The sequence below is a fragment of the Dermacentor andersoni genome, chromosome 5 (assembly GCF_023375885.2).
Source record: "Dermacentor andersoni chromosome 5, qqDerAnde1_hic_scaffold, whole genome shotgun sequence".
Classification (NCBI taxonomy): domain Eukaryota; kingdom Metazoa; phylum Arthropoda; class Arachnida; order Ixodida; family Ixodidae; genus Dermacentor; species Dermacentor andersoni.
In genome coordinates this window covers 34,203,390-34,222,828 of record NC_092818.1, presented here as the reverse complement: position 1 = coordinate 34,222,828, position 19,439 = coordinate 34,203,390, and the positions used below count along the sequence as shown (strand labels likewise).

General features: G+C 47.1%; 1 protein-coding gene across 1 annotated transcript; it reads left to right on the top strand.

Moving 5' to 3' along the window:
- Positions 1-12,338: 12,338 nt before the first annotated feature.
- LOC140218328 (putative nuclease HARBI1) lies at positions 12,339-15,509 on the top strand. The gene is made up of 3 exons (XM_072288070.1): positions 12,339-12,739; positions 13,589-13,727; positions 14,731-15,509. Exons 1-3 carry the CDS (start codon positions 12,392-12,394, stop codon positions 15,246-15,248), a joined length of 1,005 nt encoding a protein of 334 aa, XP_072144171.1. The 5' UTR covers positions 12,339-12,391; the 3' UTR covers positions 15,249-15,509.
- The last annotated feature ends 3,930 nt before the right edge of the window (positions 15,510-19,439 follow it).

Genomic DNA, 19,439 nt, shown 5'->3' with positions numbered 1-19,439 from the left:
ACTGACCTTGCCTGCTGACTCTGCTACTTTTAGGAGACTTGGAGGACATTGAAGGACTTGATTGCGGGACGTCAAAAAGTGCGTCATGCAGCTAGCCTATTACATAAATTTCTTCTTGACACAACCAGCCATTTCAGCCCAGGGTCGCAGTGAAGTCTAACCGTTGCTATTTTGGTCCATCCGGGTCCGAGCAGCTGTTCATTTGCTTGCTTCATATTGTCCATGACTTGTTCGTCGTAGATGCTTGTTGGCATTACAGTTACATTTGCACCAGTGTTTACCTTGAACTTCACTGGCAAGCCATTGACCACCACATTGATTTTCCATGGCCCAGGATCATGTTGGTCAGTTAACTGTCCAAGTAAACCTCTTTCGAAACAGCTTCGTATGTGCTTTTTGTTCTGCTTTTTGGAAGCAGAAAAGCATACAGCAGCAGTGTTCCTTTTTACTGCAGGCACTGCATGTTTTGCCATTCGCTGGGCACATAGTGTGTGATGGTTAACCATAGGTGTTCTGTTGAACCGTACCACTTGCATGCCTGTGCAGTTTGGTCACGCTGGTTTTTTCGATAATTATTTGACTTTCCTTTGCTCTTTGAGAAGCTGTGCATGGTGTCGACAGCTTCAAGTTACTGTAGCTGTGGCCGTAGGTCCTTTTGCTGCTGTTTGATTGTCACCATGTTGTGAGCAGCATTGAGAGCAGCTTCCAGAGTAAGCTCGACCTTATGTTGCAGCTTCCCACTTACCTGTGTGTCTGTAGGACCGACCACGAGTCTATCACAGATCAGTTCCCCTTTCAGGGCACTGTACTCAGAGGCTTCAGCTATTCTGAAGAGTTCAGTGATGAACATATCGGCTGTTTCATGCGCGTCTTGCTTCCGGCTGTTGAACTTTGCGCACTCGTAAAATACGTTCAACCGTGGCAGTAAATTTTTTATGAACACTTGCATTACTGTGTTGTTGTCGAGTTTCTCAGCATCACAGCGCCTGAGCAAGGCTAGGACGTCTTCTGCTTCCCGACCCATGGCATAATGAGTGTGTTCACCTGCGTCTCGCCGTATTGCTTCTTTAGTCTGGAGATGGCTCTATAGCACTCCCATCTCATGAACCACTGTTTCCACTTCTCGGGTCGCCAAAAATCAAGTTTTTCCGGCAGTTCGATGATGAACGAGTTGAGCGGAGCTGCGTGCTGGGCTGTGGAAACTGTAGGCGAAGCCATGGGTAGCAACGTTTCGTATTCACTGCACTGCGCTGCATGTGTAGACTTCTACTTGCGTGGTGCACTTCTCACAGCGTTGTCGATGATCCCACCGCTGCCTCCATGTCGTGGCCGGATGACGAGCATACATAATTGACAAAACATAAGTGCTAACTGGGGACTGTTTACTAGGTCGCATATGCAAAACACGTACGGCTACATGCCGGCTGTGCTTACACAGTCTGGTCCACTCTCCCCGAGGCATTGTTCTGCATCTTACATGACCGTGTACGAAGCACCATCTCATTGCAGTAGCTCACACGACACAGTGTACCAGGGTAACTCAATGAGCAGCAACTTCAAAAGAAGTATACTTCGGAAGGCTGCTCAAGTTTAAACAACTCTCAGTTAACAATGTCAAGACGATTTGCCCTCTCATTAACATGCACATTTATGCCACTAGGCCGTAACCTCTTTGCTACATTATAACACAGTCTTGGTCCGAATTAAAACACTGATATAACACACCAGAAAAGTTACGAATAAGAGCCATAAATACGCAAAATATTAGAAAGGCGTGCACTCTCATTCTTGCTAACTGATCATTTGTTGAAATTCTGGCAGTCTTCTGAATTATAATTTTTAAACGGGCTGCCCATTGAGTTACGATAATGCATTGCGGTGAAATTTGATAGATGGCCGCCGAGCGAATTCAACTATTCAGTTTCAACCACAGCTAGTTAACCCTATGCTTTTCTTGGCTTCAGTGCCTTTATTATTTATCCCGCACTGCCCGGGGGCGTGCAAGCAGGGGGGTTACAACTTCGAAAAAAACATCTTCATTCGCACAGCACACTTGGTCACAAGATAATCGATTCCACTCTGTTGCAGTTTGGGCAAAAAATGATAGCATAAAGGTCCGTTCTAGTTTGGTATTCTCGAATTTTAAAGTCATGATCTGTTCTCTTAGATACATGGTGCGGTGGTTTAAAATAAGTGTCTCTATTATTTACGGTTTTGTTATTATATATGCTAAATAGCAATTTTAGTCGCAGTTTCCATCGGCGAGACGAGAGCACTTCCCATCCGAGCTCACTTTTCATTGCAGTGCAGCTCTCCTCCCGCTTGTATCGCCCATGAACGAACCTTCCCGCTCTGTTTTGTATTCTCTCGATTTGGTCGATCAAGGTTTTCTCATGAGGGTCCCAAACACAACACGCATACTCCAAGATCGGACGAATGAATGAAATATAAGCAGTATTCTTTAGGGCAAAAGTTGAAGATTTCAAATTTCGCTGAATAAAATTTAGTGCTCTGGCAGCATTTGCAACTACATTACTCACATGTGCGTTCCAAGAACAATCACTTGAAAACATCAGACCCAAATATTTATACATATATTGCTGGTCAATGATATCAGTGTTCAAAAAATAACGCGTTTCTATAATTTTCTTTTTTTCGTAAAAAACAGATGAACACATTTTTTTATTTAGTTGGATTTTCCACTTCTCACACCATAAGAGAATGTTAGTAAGATCAACCTGCACATCGATGAAGTCCTGTTTATTTTTTATTTTTCTATACACTATACAGTCGTCGGCAAACCAGCGTAAACGCCAAGATATCCCGGCAGGAATATTGTTAATATAAACTAAGAACAAAAGCGGCCCTAAAAAAAGACCCTTGAGGAACTCTCGATGTGACCTCGACACAAGGAGAAGTAGCACCGTTCAGTATTATGCATTGCCGATGCTGCGACAAGTAATTGGCAATCCAGTTAGACACTCCTCAACATTTGCCTCATGAAGTTTTTGAAGGAGCAATGAGTGACAAACCATGACAATCGCCTTTCGAAAATCTAAGAAGACACAATGACTTTGCCCGTTCTCATCCACCTGAGCCACTGAGTCGTGATAGAATTCAATTAGCTGTGTTGTACAGGACAGTCCCTTGCGAAAACCATGTTGATTATCAATTAATAATCTATGTTGTAATAAATGTAACATTATTTCTTTGTACAAAATATGCTCTAATATTTTACAGGAAATGGATGTTAAAGAGATAGGCCTATAATTGTTTACATATTTTTTTGGACCACCCTTATGAACCGTAACTACATGTGCCATTTTCCAATCATACGGCAGCACTCCAGTAGAAAGAGATCTAGTGTAGATTAGGTAGAGGTAAGATGCGATTGGCCAGGTACAGCACTTCAATATGCGGGGAGAAATACAATCTGGGCTGGGGGCATTAGTTTCATCTATACTTTGTAACAATGATTCGATACCACCAACACTGAATTCGACAGGTTGCATTAATGGCTCAGCACTCACATGAAATTTTCCAAAGGTTGTTTGGGGCAAGCAATGCAGAATAAAAAAATCATTAAAGCAAGCTACCTTAGCTGTATCATCGGATAGGACCTTATGATGGTAAACAATTTCATTTACTCCCGTTGAGTCAGATCCGCATCCTTTTGCGTATTTCCAAAAAAGCTTTGGATTTGTTTTCATATTCCTACGGCACAATATGTGCGGTCACGAAAGGCCAGCAGTGTGAAGACGACGACGACGATTAGAAGCTAGCGCGGGCTGTTGCCTCTTGGCCAAGCGCAGCGTATTTTCCTTGTAAATATATTTTTACATAGCTTTTCGTCTGCGTCTTCCAACGTAACATATCTGGTGGAGGTGGACGTTCCCCGTACCTCGTCACGGAGCTTCGCAGTGGACGGTACGTCGAGCCTTCCTTCATGGCTCCCGGCGACGACAACCCGACTCCGCCGGCTCCGACACCTGCTGCCACTTCGACGACCTACATCACTCTCCCCGCTCCCCGTGATCCTGGCGTATTCTCGGGCCAAGATGGGGAAGACGTCGATGACTGGATCCGCCTGTATGAACACGTCAGCCGCAATAACTGGTGGGACCCTACTATTATGCTCGCCAACGTAGTCTTTTACCTCGGTGGCACACCTCGAGTTTGGTATCGCACGCACGAAGATGAGCTCACCAGTTGGGATTAACTTAAGACACAGCTTCGAGACTTGTTCGGCAACCCCTACGGTCAACAACTTGCCGCGCAGAAGGCGCTTTCCGGCCGTGTGCAGACGTCAACAGAGCCCTATGTCACGTACATTCAGGACGTCTTGGCTCTGTGCCGCAAAGTTGACACCCACATGACTGAGTCAGACAAGGTTTCCCACATCCTCAAAGGCATTGCCGATGACGCCTTCAACTTGCTCGTTTGCAACAACGTAGCCACGGTGGATGCTGTTATAAAAGAGTGCCGTCGCCTGGAACTCGCCAAAAGCCGACGTATTGACCAGCAGTTTGCCCGTCTGCCCAACACCCCAGCGACATCTTCCTGTGCCGACGCTCCTCGTCCCAACAACACTGCCGATGTTACCAGGATCGTCCGGCGTGAGATCGAGGCCGCCTATCCGGCTGCCTTCGACTCCAGTCCCACCAACACATCTGCAGTCACGGTCTCACTGATCCAGGCAGTTGTCCGCCAGGAGTTCGAAAACATGGGTCTTCACAGCATCTGCTCGGCCCATCGCCCTGATACCCGCCCGGCTTCTTCGATTTCGCCCCGTCCCGCATCTTCTTACCCACCACGTTTCCGCAACCCATCTGAATGGCGCACTGCTGACGACAAGCCTATTTGTTTCCACTGCCATCGAATCGGGCACATTTCTCGGCACTGTCGTAGTCGCTGGAGTTCCCCGATCCGGTCTACTTATACTGCCTACTCTCGCCCCTCAGGTGGCCCTTCTCGTCCCTATGCCGCACGCTCCGATAATGCCGCCACTGATTCTCCTGCAACGAACCGCCCCTATTCTCGTTCGCCTTCGCCCCAACGACGACAATCTCGCTCTCCCCAGCCCCGTCGCTCCTATTCGCCGACTCCCTTCGGACGCCGCTCGCAGCCGGAAAACTAGACGATGCAGCGCCTCGAGGTGACGCTGCATTGCTCCCTACGCCGCCAAATCCTCTACTGACTTTGCCCACTCATCTGAACCTTCTTGACGTGCAAGTCGACGGTGTTTCTGTGTCTGCTCTCATAGACACTGGGGCGCATTTGTCCGTAATGAGCGCTGACCTTCGTAACCGGCTCAAGAAAATTATCACGCCCGCCACGACGCCTGTTGTCCGTGTCGCCGATGGCGGAACAGCCCCCGTAATTGGTATGTGTACCGCCCGCGTCTCCTTCGCCGATCTCTCAACAATCGTGCTATTCACAGTCATCGCCCACTGTCCCCACGACATCATCCTCGGCTTAGACTTCCTCTCCGCACATTCTGCTCTCATCGATTGTTCCGCCAGTACTCTCCGCCTTGACCTGCCTGTTCTGGATCCTGCTGAACCACACCCCAGTCGCCTCAGTTCCGCCGACTTCGTTCGCTTGCCACCTTCGGCACTGACCTACGTTGACCTAGTGTCATCCCCACCAGTCCCCGACGGTCACTACATCGCGGCTCCTATGCAAGACGTCCTCCTTACACACGGGATCACAGTACCCCATACAGTTTTATCTATTACGGCGAATTGCGTCTGCCTGCCAGTGGTCAACTTTGGCTTCACGACACAAGTGCTGCCACGTGGGATGTCTTTGGCCCAGCTTTGTTCATTAGAGGATCACTCAGTAGCATCCATTGCAGTAGACGACACTTCATCCGATACTCCTCTACCATCGCAGTCGACAAATTGTACCATCGCTGACTTACGGAAAATGATTGCCCCCGACTTGCCCTCCGAACACGCTCGTGAACTCTACCGCGTTCTGTTTTCCTACCACGATATTTTTTACTTTAACGATCGTCCTTTAGCCCAAACTACAGCTGTCAAACATCGCATTAATACCGGCGATGCCCCTCCTATTCATCGCCGCCCGTATCGAGTGTCACCAGCTGAGCGTCAAGTTATTCACGCAGAAGTTCGCAAAATGCTTGCCAAGAACATTATTGAACCGTCATGTATTCCTTGGGCGTCACCGGTTGTGCTGGTAAAAAAGAAGGATGGCTCATGGCGCTTTTGCGTGGATTATCGGCACCTTAACAGGGTTACCAAAAAGGACGTGTATCCCCTACCTCGGATTGATGACGCCCTTGACTGCCTCCACGGTGCTCGCTATTTTTCCTCTATTGACCTTCGCTCCGGCAATTGGCAGATTGCCGTGGACGATCTCGACCGCGAGAAGACTGCCTTTGTAACACCCGACGGTCTTTATCAATTCAAGGTGATGCCGTTCGGCCTATGTAACGCTCCTGCCACTTTTGAACGCATGATGGACTCCCTTCTTCACGGTTTCAAATGGTCCACGTGCTTGTGCTACTTGGACGACGTTATCGTATTCTCCACAACGTTCGCTACGCACCTCGAGCGCCTCTCAGCAGTCCTGTACGTTTTTCGGCGAGCCGGTCTGCAACTCAACGCATCGAAGTGCTAATTCGGCCGTCGCCAGATTACCGTCCTTGGACATCTCGTTGACGCGAACGGAGTGCAACCGGACCCAGGCAAGATCCATGCTGTTACGCACTTCCCTGTTCCGAAGTGTGTCAAGGATGTGCGCAGCTTCATCGGCCTTTGTTCGTACTTCCGCTGTTTCGTGAGGAATTTCGCCGCCATAGCACGACCACTAACCGACCTTTTGAAAAAAGACGCTCCTTTCCAGTGGGGCGAGAACGAGGCCTCTGCATTCTCTCATCTAATCGACATTCTCACAACGCCTCCAGTTCTGGCCCATTTCGATCCTTCTGCGCTTACCGAAGTCCGTACTGATGCCAGCGGTCACGGAATCGGAGCAGTACGGGCACAACGCCAGCGTGGTCACGACCGTGTTATCGCTTACGCCAGCAGGCTCCTCTCACCCGCGGAGCGCAACTATTCCATTACTGAGCGTGAGTGTCTGCCCCTAGTTTGGGCGGTTGCGAAATTCCGCCCATACTTATATGGCCGATCCTTTTCCGTTGTCACAGACCATCACGCGCTTTGTTGGTTATGCTCATTGAAAGACCCTTCAGGAAGACTTGGTCGCTGGGCCTTACGCCTCCTAGAATATTCGTTCTCTGTCCCCTACAAATCTGGCCGACTAAACAAGGACGCTGACTGCCTGTCTCGCTACCCGGTAGACGAGCCTGACGACGCCGACAGTAGTACCGCCGACGGCATTTTCTCTGTGTCTGCCTTCGCTAACATCGCCGATGAGCAGTACCGAGACCTATCGCTGCGAGTACTCATCGAGCGTCTGCGCTCTACACCTACCGACGCATCCGTTCGCCGATATGTCCTCCAGGGCGGCATTCTGTACCGAAGGAGCTTCCTCCCTGATGGCCCTGATCTTATTCTTGTCGTGCCAAAACATCTACGACAGACTGTGCTCTTTGAGATGCATGACGCACCCACTGCAGGACATCTTGGGGTAACCCACACGTACGACCGCGTCCGCCGCCGCTTCTATTGGCCTGGTCTCGCTCGCTCCGTTCGACGCTATGTTGCTGCCTGTGATCCCTGCCAGCGTCGGAAGACACCTCAGGTGCTACCTGCCGGTCATCTCCAGCCGATCACCGTCCCTGTGGAACCCTTCTTTCGTGTCGGATTAGACCTGCTCGGTCCCTTTCCCACGTCATCCTCTGGGAACAAATGGGTAGCCGTCGCAACTGATTACGCCACCCGATACACTATCACTCGGGCTCTCCCTACCAGCTGCGCCACTGACGTCGCGGACTTTCTCTTGCGTGACATTATCTTGCTTCATGGCGCCCCGCGACAGCTGCTTACTGACCGTGGTCGAAACTTCCTCTCGAAAGTTATCGCTGACATTGTGCGTTCCTGCTCCATTCAACACAAACTGACTACTTCATACCATCCTCAAACCAATGGCCTGACAGAGCGGTTAAACCGTACTCTTACCGATATGCTGGCCAAGTACGTTTCCAAGGACCACCACGACTGGGACATTGCCCTTCCTTACGTAACATTTGCGTACAATTCTTCCCGGCACGACACCGCCGGATTTTCTCCCTTTTATCTACTGTACGGTCGCGAACCTACCTTGCCCCTAGACACGGCACTTCCTCCTGCTGCGGTCTCAACAAGCGAGTATGCGCGCGACGCCATCGCCCTCGCTGACCATGCACGCCAGCTTGCCCGTGCTCGACTGACGGCCTCACAGACCACTCAGCAGTGTCAGTACAACGCCCGCCATCGTGACGTACAGTTTTCACCTGGTGCGCTCGTGCTCCTGTGGTCGCCCTCTCGTCACGTCGGACTTTCAGAGAAGCTCCTTTCGCGATACACAGGGCCCTACCACGTGCTGCGCCAGGTGACGCCTGTGACTTACGAAATTGCTCCTGTGGCCTCAACCTCGTCCTCTCCTGTGGCATCTAGTGATGTCGTACACGTCAGTAGGCTCAAGGCCTACTACACTGCTTCCGAGTCCGATCTTTAGTCGCTCCGGGACGGCGCTTTTGCAGCCGGGGGTAGTGCTACGGCACAATATGCGCGATCACGAAAGGCCAGCAGTGTGAAGACGACGACGACGATTAGAAGCTAGCGCGGGCTGTTGCCTCTTGGCCAAGCGCAGCGTATTTTCCTTGTAAATATATTTGTACATAGCTTTTCGTCTGCGTCTTCCTACGTAACAATATATATAAAAACTATTCACAGCGAGCTGCAGCACTGCCAAGATGGCTGCAGCACTGTCAACGTCGTATTTGTGACATTGGTGGCAATCTCGTGACTATATTAAAGCACTCAACGTTTCCACTAACAGCAAACAATACACCGCCCAGAATTCTGTCAGTATGGTCGGTAGAATGCACAGCGATTTTTTACGGCAATGTTGTGGCGCCACCTACGGCTGTTGTGGCGCCACCTAGAAGAGCTTAAATATGGACGGAACGAAACAAAGTTCTAACATATGTCCGTCTAGATTTCTTTATATTTATTTATTTCAGTCTATATTTCTTTATATTTATTTATTTATTTAAGATATAAGGCACGTGCTGTTTAGAAAATACTCACGGCAAACAATGTTTTAGTCTAGTTTCTTTGGCCCCTCCGATTTATGTCCATTGTCAGCTGGCCTGCGGCCTTTAAACGATATTCCTTACAAATTGTGGCTAAATATTGAGGGCACTGAACCTGGTTGAATGGGGTTTAAATAGACGGACAATATTTCGTTCTCTAGAGTATTGCTGCTGGGGATGGAGCGAGTATTAGGCTGCTTCTCGTCGGCAAAAGGAGCCGGACGAGTCACGAAATGCAAGAAAACGAACGGCTTGCATGATTACTAGTACAGTCTCGCTTGGGTGACCAGTGAGAAACAGCATAATTAACAACCTAACAAATACAATGGACAGCCGCCAAATCGTTGGTCAATTAGACATGTCAATGATGAGTCAGATTGGTGATTCTTTCGTGTTTGTCCGTTTGTAAACGTGTTGTGAAAAGCTTCGTTTATTCAATGCTCTGCCCTATTTTCACCAGAAAAAGAAAAGCGGCGTGTCTCTGTTGACGCGGCACGCGCGCGGATTTACGGGCAAGCCGCGCGTGTCACGTTCACACATATCGCTCAATAAAGCACTCCGGCGGTATCAACATAACGGCCGCACCACTGGAGGTAACGGCTAGTGGTACTGGTGGTAAGAGAAGCCGAAAGGACCCAGAACCACAGGGCACTACAAGAATATATTTCATGGTTTCACACCTGCTTACTGCAAAAGTCTACAAAATACATGCGTGGTAGCGCACTGCACTCATAATGCAAAAATAAACGAATTAAAATTAATTTGTAAACTAAGAAACGAAGGTGAACCTTCAATAATTCACGAACAGGTAGGTTCACACTCAACTGACTCATGAAACAGTATGCTAGCTGTGTCAAGAATCTTAATTAGTCGAGCAATTAAGGGTGGTGATGTGCAATACCTTGGGGAAATGCATGCAGAAGTAGGACAATATAGCTGTTGCCCTGTTTTTGCTCATTCTCTATCAGCGGATTAATCACTTCTTCATTTATTTATTTTTATTTTCGCATACTGCAGCCCAATTGGGCTATCACAGGAGTGGGTTTGTACACTGCATATAACAAAACATTCTTCTGCACAAATCAACTTCAGCAACTTAAGAAACATGATACCTTCAAAAGAAAAGATACAATCAATATAAAAAACACAGCATGAATCAAGTTAACTTAACAAAAATTTCTCTAAAGGCAGTGACCAAGTTTCGCCTGGGAGTAATTAAGTTCTATTTTTCAATTGTATGAGGAAAGAAGCTATACTTAAATAGGTTAATATGCGGTTGAAATGGTGAAAGGCTAAGTTTGTGGCTATTCCTAGTAGGTTTCAATTTATCAGGACACAGATAGTTGTTCTTTAATGAGTAGCGTGGGGTGTTAATTAGATTATGCAACAATTTAAGGCATTCATGATCACGCTGCTCAGACAGAGGTTGTAAACAGAGTTATTTATTTAGGTCATAATTCCAAAAGTTGGAGAGTTGGAATTTGCCCTCACAAGGCACTACTGGAAATAAAATCACTTTTAGTGCTTGTCTAATGGTTGCCGCAGTGTTACAGTTGACCTGCAAAGGCGGGGCCGAGCCGTTGCTCAGAAAATGGAAGAGAGGACGGACTCTCTCCAGGCCCGGGTAACTTTGAGCACTGACTGTGTTGATCGGTATACTATGTATTGTACTACCGCACAGTACAACGACATATATTAATGGTTAATACGGTAATAATATGTATATATAATTATGATAATGATTCAGATCTGCATCTCCTTCCTTCATGCCACAAAGACTGTCTATGGAATTCTTGCTGTCAAATCAATAAATACACTTCAGAGCATTGTCGCGTTGTCGTGACAGTGTAGAATAACACACTGGCAACATCACTTCAAAGCATTACCTCTTTATTGGTCAAACCTGTGCCCCAAAAAACATGTGCCACTTAAAGCACAACAACCTAGCGGTGAGCATGGTGTGTCAAGCGCGTCACATGACTTGTCAAAGGTCGTAACATAATCTCTGTTGCTATATATATATATATATATATATATATATTGTAGTGGGTAATATGCCTGTGGCACTGTAGTTGTAGTGGGCAATATGCATGTGGCACTGTGCGGACTGCCACCGCTGCGGCGCGAGACACGAGCTCGGGCTGTTGATGCGAAGCGCTAGGACTCGTGAACTAGAGCTACCTGCGATACCCCGACGAGCTGCAATAAACCCCATTTCATTTGGTGGAGCTGCGGGGTAACCTGGAAAACTGGAACTCCGAAGCCGGACGCTACCCACTGCTGCGACCATGCCTGACGAAACCACCCAGGAAGATGCACCACAGCCTCCGACGGTCATCGTTTCCGGTGCATTGCGCCAGCGTGATCCTGCCATCTTTAGCGGCACCGATGATCATGACGTGGAGGATTGGTTGTCATCTTACGAAAGGGTGAGCCAGCATAACAAGTGGGACGACGTCACCAAGTTGCACAACGTGCTGTTTTACTTAACCGGCGTCGCGAACCTCTGGTTCCGAAACCACGAACACGATTTCACAACGTGGAGCAGATTCAAGTCAAGTTTCACAGAAATGTTCGGGCGCCCCGCTGTCCGCAAGCTTCGCGCAGAACAACGCTTACGGGGGCGCGCGCAACATCACGGTGAAACGTTCACAAGTTACATCGAAGATGTCATTGACCTGGGGCCGTATTCTGTAGCGGTTCCTTTGGGAACCGGTTCCTTTGGGCTGTTGCCATTGGTCGGCGTTTCGTTGTCGTCCTCCCTGGTGGGCGGGACGACAAATTTTGATGACGTCACACAGGTTGCCAATCTTCTGGAAAGGAACCGGTTCCCTGCTAGGAGAGGAACCGCGGAGAAGTGGTTCTCTCGAGGGTCGCGCGCGGGGGCGAGCATGATGTCGAGGGTTGCTAGGGCAACCGTGGCTGCCGGCTAACCTCGCGCCAGCTGACGAGCCGGCACCTAGACGAGACGAGACAGAGACGGCAATGGCGGCTCCTTTGGTTGTGTTGCTGGGGGGTGCCGAAAGACAACGACGCGACGCGTTCGGCATGGCCGAAGAAGAGTTTCGAAGGCATTTTAGGCTCTCCGAAGGCATAGTGTGACGTCTTTGCGATGAGCTGGGAGGACATCTCGGACCTCAAAGATGTCGTGGTGTCGACACTACGATGAAAGTGCTGTGCGCGCTGCGGTTTTTTGCCACCGGGAGCTTTCAACAGTGCGTCGGGAATGAAGAAGCGATTGCACTGTCGCAGCCTTCGGTCAGCCGGATCATTACAGCCGTCGCCAAGGCCATTACGGTTGTGGGCAAAGAAAAAGGATGGGTTAGATTCCCATCCACGGCGCAACAGAAAGCCGCCGTCAAGGAAGGCTTTCTTAGCCGTGGAAAAATTCCAGGTGTTCTAGGATGTGTGGACGGGAGTCTGATAGCCATCGTTCGCCCTAAGAAGCTCGGCTCCGGCGAAACGGAATCGTACTGGAGCCGTAAAGGGTATTACGCCCTCAACTGCATGGTCGTGAGTATTGTTCATTGACAAATATTTTCGATATGTGATTGCGCGAGTGCACGTTGTAAAAAACTTCGTTTCGTTATTTTTCATCAATTGCCGGTAATACTTGCGTTCCTATTCGAGAAAGTAGCGTTTGTGTTGTATGTGTAATGACGACTTTGATCTTGGCAACAGAACCCGGCCGCACTTTTTCAGTGCTCTCTAATCACAGTTGAATAGCCTTTTCGATGCTACAATGTAAACACATTACGCGCGACTTAAACCGGAATAGACGCCGTAGCAGTGAAGGGAGTCTTCGTCTGCGAGCGATCCTAACAGAAGACGAGCCCTTGTGATTCTTATTCGACGTAAAACTAAAGCATTGTGGCCAACAGACTGTAAACGTGAAAAGGAGCATCCCATCAATGAAAATGGTGTGAGGGAGAATGAGAATGTATGGACACCCATTTGCTCTAGCTGTTAATACGGCACATGCTGCCACTTCCGCGTTCTTTCGCTTGTAATAGGCACTTTGTCTGGAAAAACAAGAAAAAAACACAGGTGGCACTCTCTAGCAGAATCTTGTACAATATGGACGGAAGAAACCAAAGGAATTATTTTGCACATTGTGTTGTGACCGCACGCCATACATGAGCACATGTACACATGCCAACATTGCATTTGTAGGTTAAGATGACATTGTTATCATGCTGATGATTAGTTCAACTGCCTACTGCGTATGTTGATATCTCCTTTTCTGTAATTGTGTTGGCTGACTGAACAGTAACTGATTGGCAAGTAGTGTTGTAAGCAAAAGTTTGTACCAGATATTTGTTGCAGTGGCATTGACACCTTCTCTTTGCTTTCTCTTACGAGGTGTGTGATGCAAAGCTGAATATTCTGGCAATTGACCCACGGTTTCCGGGATCGTGCCACGATTATTTCGTTTGGAGGCATTCTGCATTTCGCCGCCGCCTCACTCGTGGCCTGTTACTTCATGGAGAAGTCTTGCTTGGTAAGTGCACCTAAAGTAGCAGTGCTTCTTCCACATGTAAAACATACACAGTCAAATAGTTTTGCATCCTAGCAAGCTTTAAGAAAGCGTGATTTGCTAGAAATGTGTTGTGAATGCAGCAGTACCTAATGAACCTGCAGCGACTATCGAGAGAAACATGTCTCTCTTAGAAGGCAGATATTTTTACCAGCATGTATACAACAGCTGACATGTTATTCTGTTTATTTACTTATTAATTTCAATACACTGAATGCCACGTGGAGCGTTACAGGCAGAGGTGTAATTCTACAGAACACGTCGAAATGGCAGTTTTCAAGTATGATGGAAAAGGGTTGGTGACAATGGACTCGGGTAGCTGGTTCCTGGTCACTGTCCTTGGAACGAAGGAATAAGCGTGTGCGTGAAACTTTCGGCATCGACGTTAGTGATCGGTGTAGTATATATTGTAGAATAGTGCAAATTGCGCTATTTTTCTTTGTGTCACAATGTCTGCAATTTTTTTTGTTGCAGCGACATGTGGTGCTGGAGCGATTAGAAAGGATCAAACGGGTAGCTCGAGTTCGGGTACCTTCACGAGAAGAGGTACGAAAAGTAGAGTAAGGATCCCAGATACTGGCAGCATATTCGAGAGTAGACCTTAGAAGTGTTTTATAAAATAACACTTCTGAAGAGAGAAGAGCTAATTAGTTTTAGTGGAGGATGTACATTTAGGGAGAAGCAAATGGGATGAGCGGAGCAGAAAACCACGAGCATGAAATAAATATTACATGTCCAACTTAACCCGAGAATGAGATTTGCAGCCGAGACAACAGGTGAAATTGGGCTTTTCTTTAAAATGAGTCGAACTTTCTTTACAACTTTCTGGGAAGGTCAATGTTCGATAGATATTGCAACAATAAATCCAAGACCCGCTGCTGTTGTAAAAGGGCCCTGGCGTAGACTGTGTTCTTGCATTGTGCCTTAATGTATCCACGTTCGTTCACTGACGTGCAACACTTTACAGGGGACTCTGGGTACCCGCTAGAGCCATGGATCATGACTCCTGTGCCTGGTCACCCAAATCGCCTCACGGCAGAGGGGCGCTATAATGAGGCACACGCATCAATGCGAAATGCCGTTGAGCGGTGCATAGGAGTCGTCAAGAGCCGCTTCCGATGCCTGCAGAGGTATCGGGTGCTCCACTACTCGCCTCAGAAAGCAGCCACTATTGTTGCAGCTTGTGCAGCGCTGCATAACCTCTGCCTTGCAGCAGGCGTGCCTCTGCCAAACGACCCAGGTGACGACGGTGCACATGACGACAGCGCACAGGAGCCAGCCCAGGCACAAGTGCCGCTTCAAGTACAGGTGCCACCGCAGGCGCACCCTGTACAGCCTTCTCGAGCTTTGTTTCAAAGAGGCCGTGCGGTGCGTGAATCCATAGTTGGTGTGTTTCGGCTGCCCAGAAATTTGCGCATTGCCTACCTGCAAAGTGTGCGCCGGCGCATTCGCTGGCAAATGAGGTGGATACATGTGCTGGTGTAACATGTTTTATTTTTATTTTCATAAAAGTAAATAGGCCGTGCACTTCAACATAACACATTGCGTGTGCTCACATGTGGCTAATCATAGTATGCTGCATACTGCAGTAGTGAAAAGCACATGATTTGTCTATGTTGAGCATGACAGATACACATGCAGTGACAAATAACCATGTGCCATTATGTTACTCCTTTGCTTTGTTCACTGTGCTTTTGAATATTGTCTCGCCAGGGAATTTTCCCTAAATAAAGGTTATTTCCAAGGTGAATGGCAACCAATCTTGCATTGTTGAATATTGATTTGCAATGCCTATTTTACTGTGCAGTATGCATTGTTCCAAAGCTGAAGATGTCTGTTCATGTGTGACACGCAAGAGAAGCATGAGTTACACAGCAACTGAAATGTCGTCAGCAATCTGTAAAGCACATATTGAAACGTATAGCAACAAACGAGACATGTCAAGCACTTATTGGAGCAGGATTTCTTTAAATAGCAGACACTCATGCTTACTACTGCTTTGTTTAAACTCAAGAGTTGCTTCAACATTGCATTTCTTGCACACATGATTTCACATAATGCTCGTAATTGCTGCTTAACAAGGTGCAACAATATAAACAAAATCATGACAATGAAACATTTCTTTATTTATTCATTTTATTCATTGGGTACCTGCTTCGCCATTCAGGCATTACAGCAGGGAGGGTACAACTCATATAAATTAACACTCAGAATTACACTCATAAAGCATGGAAGAAATCATCATTTGAACAAATACAGACAGTGTCAGGTGGTAGAGTATTCCAGTCTCTTATAGTACGAACATAGAAAGAGTAGCGGAAAGCGTCGCTTTTAACCCTCTATTGCATGGCGTCCCATATTTGGCACATACCGGTTACCATTCTTTTTCGCATGTGTGAGATTCCCAGTTGAGAATGTGATACCGTCAGAGTAAATCTCGTAGTTATGCGCACTTATTATGGGCAAGTGCTGCCATCTCTTGAGTAATACACAAAACAGAGGTGAAGTAGATTTTGGGATGCGACGTGAAACTCGGAGGGGGCAAACACGAGCAATTGTTTTTTTTCTCTCTGAAAAGTTCGACTGCAGAAAGGTAGAAAAATTATTTTGGCATATTTTTTGGCCTCGCCAATTCAAGGCAGTTACTAGTTTTCTCAATTTTGCCTGCAACTACAGCAGAGAAACCTAAATCGGTGTGTGCCATATTTGGCACAGTATGAACTTGAAATACAACATATGGTAACGTGCTGCCATCTGTTCAATAGCCCGAAGCTGCAGGTCGCTCTATCACAAGATGTAATTTTGACGATCGGTACGGTGAGGGCGAATTGTCTACCAAACAGCCGCCTGAAAAGTGAAAAGGAACTGAAATGTAAAGGAAGTGGTGCTTCAGAGGCACTCACAAGCGCGATAGATGACGTAGAGTTATCGTGTGTGCGTTGATACGACAACCGCTCCGTGACATTTCTGTCGAGCTTTGTTGGGAGAGATCCAGTCCAAAAGACTCAGCGCTGGTTTACCTCCGCCAAGGTGTTTCGCGAAATTGATTGCCCCAGCGTAGGAAAGGTCCATAACAGGCACATGGGTGGTGTCGACCTGCTGGACTCTCTGTTTGGACTTTACTGCATACATATCAGATGTCGAAGAAATGGCACTTTCGAATTTTTACGCCTATGCTAGACTTATCGGTACTAACAGCATGGGTATTGTACAGGAGGGTGCAGGAGCAGCTTAGGAGGAGACAAGTACTACCGCTGGCTCAATTAAAAGCAGAAATTGCAGAATGCCTTACCTCGCATAACAAGTGCCTACCCAACTAGCAACCAGGAAGGACTTCTAGTCAGGACATCGAATTCCATGTTCAAGTCAAAAAAGCACAGGGACCAGCGGCCGCAATGCCACCCAAAGACGACCGATCTGACCAAGTCAGCCACTGGCCAGAATTTGACGAGAAGAAACAAAGATGTAAGCGGCCACCTTGCACAAACAAGTCGTTGGTAAGATAGAAGAAGTGAAACATTCATCTGTGCCTGAACGCAGCAAACAACTGTTTCATTTCATTCCCCACATCACATCAAAAGGCCACCGTCCGTGAAGCTTTGTTTTCCGCCCATGGCAGCAAGAGCGCTCAGCCATCTTCATGGTGTGCCATATTTGGCACAAAGCTTTATCTTTATTATTACAGTCATGTTTGTTCATTCAATCAATAATGAAAGCTGAAAAAATGACTTTCATAATTCATGCAATAGAGGGTCAAAAGGAATCTCGCATATTTTTAATTTGTGATCTCACCTTTTAGAAACATATGTGGGCGGCTGAAAATACAATTACTTGGCTATCCCCGTATTAGAGTGGTATATGTTATGAAGAAATTTTAATCTGAGATTTCGGCGACGGTGTTCAAGAAGATGCCAATTTAATGCTTTTTTGCTTTCTGTCATGCTAAGCATCCTGTCATAATTGCCAAGGACAAACCGAACTGCCCTGTTCTGCACTTTTTCTAGTTTATCTACAAGTTCTGTAGCATGTGGATCCCAGCAAACACACGCATACTCCAGTGTACTGCGCACATGTGTGAAATACAGTTGCTCCCTAAGTTTCTGTGGCAAGCTACTAAAGTTACGTTTCAAAAAATCTAATGCTCCGACAGCCTTGTTCCTAACATGAGTAACGTGCCTGTTCCACCTTAGATCAGCAGAAAAAAATACATCTAAGTATTTATATTCTGACACTTGTTCAAGAGTAGCATTATTTATAGTGTTACGATTGCTGTCGTATGAGCTCTTCCAGGTAAAGGTGACGTGGACACTCTTTTTCTCATTCAGTGACATTTTCCATTTTTCACACCATATGGCAATCAAATCCAAATCGTGTTGTAGTGCTTGTTGGTCAGATTCGCTGTTGATGACCCTACATACTATACAGTCATCTGCAAACATTGTAAATATTTATTTATTTATTTACATGTACCTTACAGGCCTTCGAGAAGGTATAGTGTAAATGGGGAAATACGGTAACATATTAGTATGGAATCGGGAAAGAAATAAACTGCAGCATAATGAAAGGAGTACGCACAGAACATGGAAAATTATTACATTAGCAAATACAATATGTAGAGCAATAACAATAAATGGTAAACAACAACATAATAGCATAATAACATTGTAAACATTTTTGCATGTTATACAGTAGTAAGTATTGTAAAGAAATTGGGACCACTGAAATTCTTTAACTTGTAGAAAAAATGCAAGAAAATTACAAAAGACATGACGTGTTTAGACGGTTGAAACGGCATATTGATCGTTTAGCAGATTGCGAAATGCAGTGTGTTTATATTGGCATGCAATGGTATCTGGTAGTGCGTTCCATAAACGGACCGCACGGGGCAAAGTTGAAAAATTAAAAGCGTGTGTGTTGCCATAAATCGCGACAGCGCGTCGACTTGGCGTTGACCTATTGAAACCCATGCGCTGATGTTCACCTCTTCGTCGGGCTCGAAGAACGGCGGGCAGACTCCGATGGCGCTCGCCCTTCCGACTAGGGAGAGGACGCGCCCTCGCGGTCCGGGCAGGCTGCCTCCTCCGGTTCCTCTGTGATTAACACGTTTGTTAGAATATGGTGCGCAAAAGCTCCGTCAACGAGTGTGCTTACCTGCTTTCGGCGTGCAAGGCGGCTGCATCACGGCGGGCGTTATACACATCTTTCTTCCACACGCCGCGCCATTGGGCTGCAGTTTTCACTGCCGGGCCCTCAGCATTCAGCAAGGCAGTCACTGGCTGCCAGAGCTCCTCCTTGCGCGCCGCCGTCAGCTGTTGACCCAGCACACACGACGCCTTCGCAAGGTAGGGGTGCTCTTCAACAAATGACACGAGTATATCGCGCGGCCTCGCTCAAACATGAGGACCCAGTTTCGGATTCGGCGCGCAAACTGGCAAGTCCAAAACGTAAACAAAGCGAGGCAACTTGTTTGCATAACGTATGGCACACCACCTAGCGACTAAATAAGAAAACAACACAAATAAAATTACAACTCCCAGTAGCGGTCTGCGCCGCAAGCTCACATTTATTACTGAAAATATATTTGCAAGTGTTCTATACAAACGAATGTTTTTTTATCAAACCAGTAACATCCTTCAATTGCTATACCGTCCCCTAATACAAACAAAAATGATGACG

Coding starts and splice junctions, on each gene's coding strand:
- LOC140218328 (XM_072288070.1), top strand. CDS start 12,392: ATGAAAGTGCTGTGCGCGCTGCGGTTTTTTGCCACCGGGAGCTTTCAA. Junction 12,740..13,588: donor ACGCCCTCAACTGCATGGTC/GTGAGTATTGTT, acceptor TTCTCTTACGAG/GTGTGTGATGCAAAGCTGAA. Junction 13,728..14,730: donor TCATGGAGAAGTCTTGCTTG/GTAAGTGCACCT, acceptor AACACTTTACAG/GGGACTCTGGGTACCCGCTA.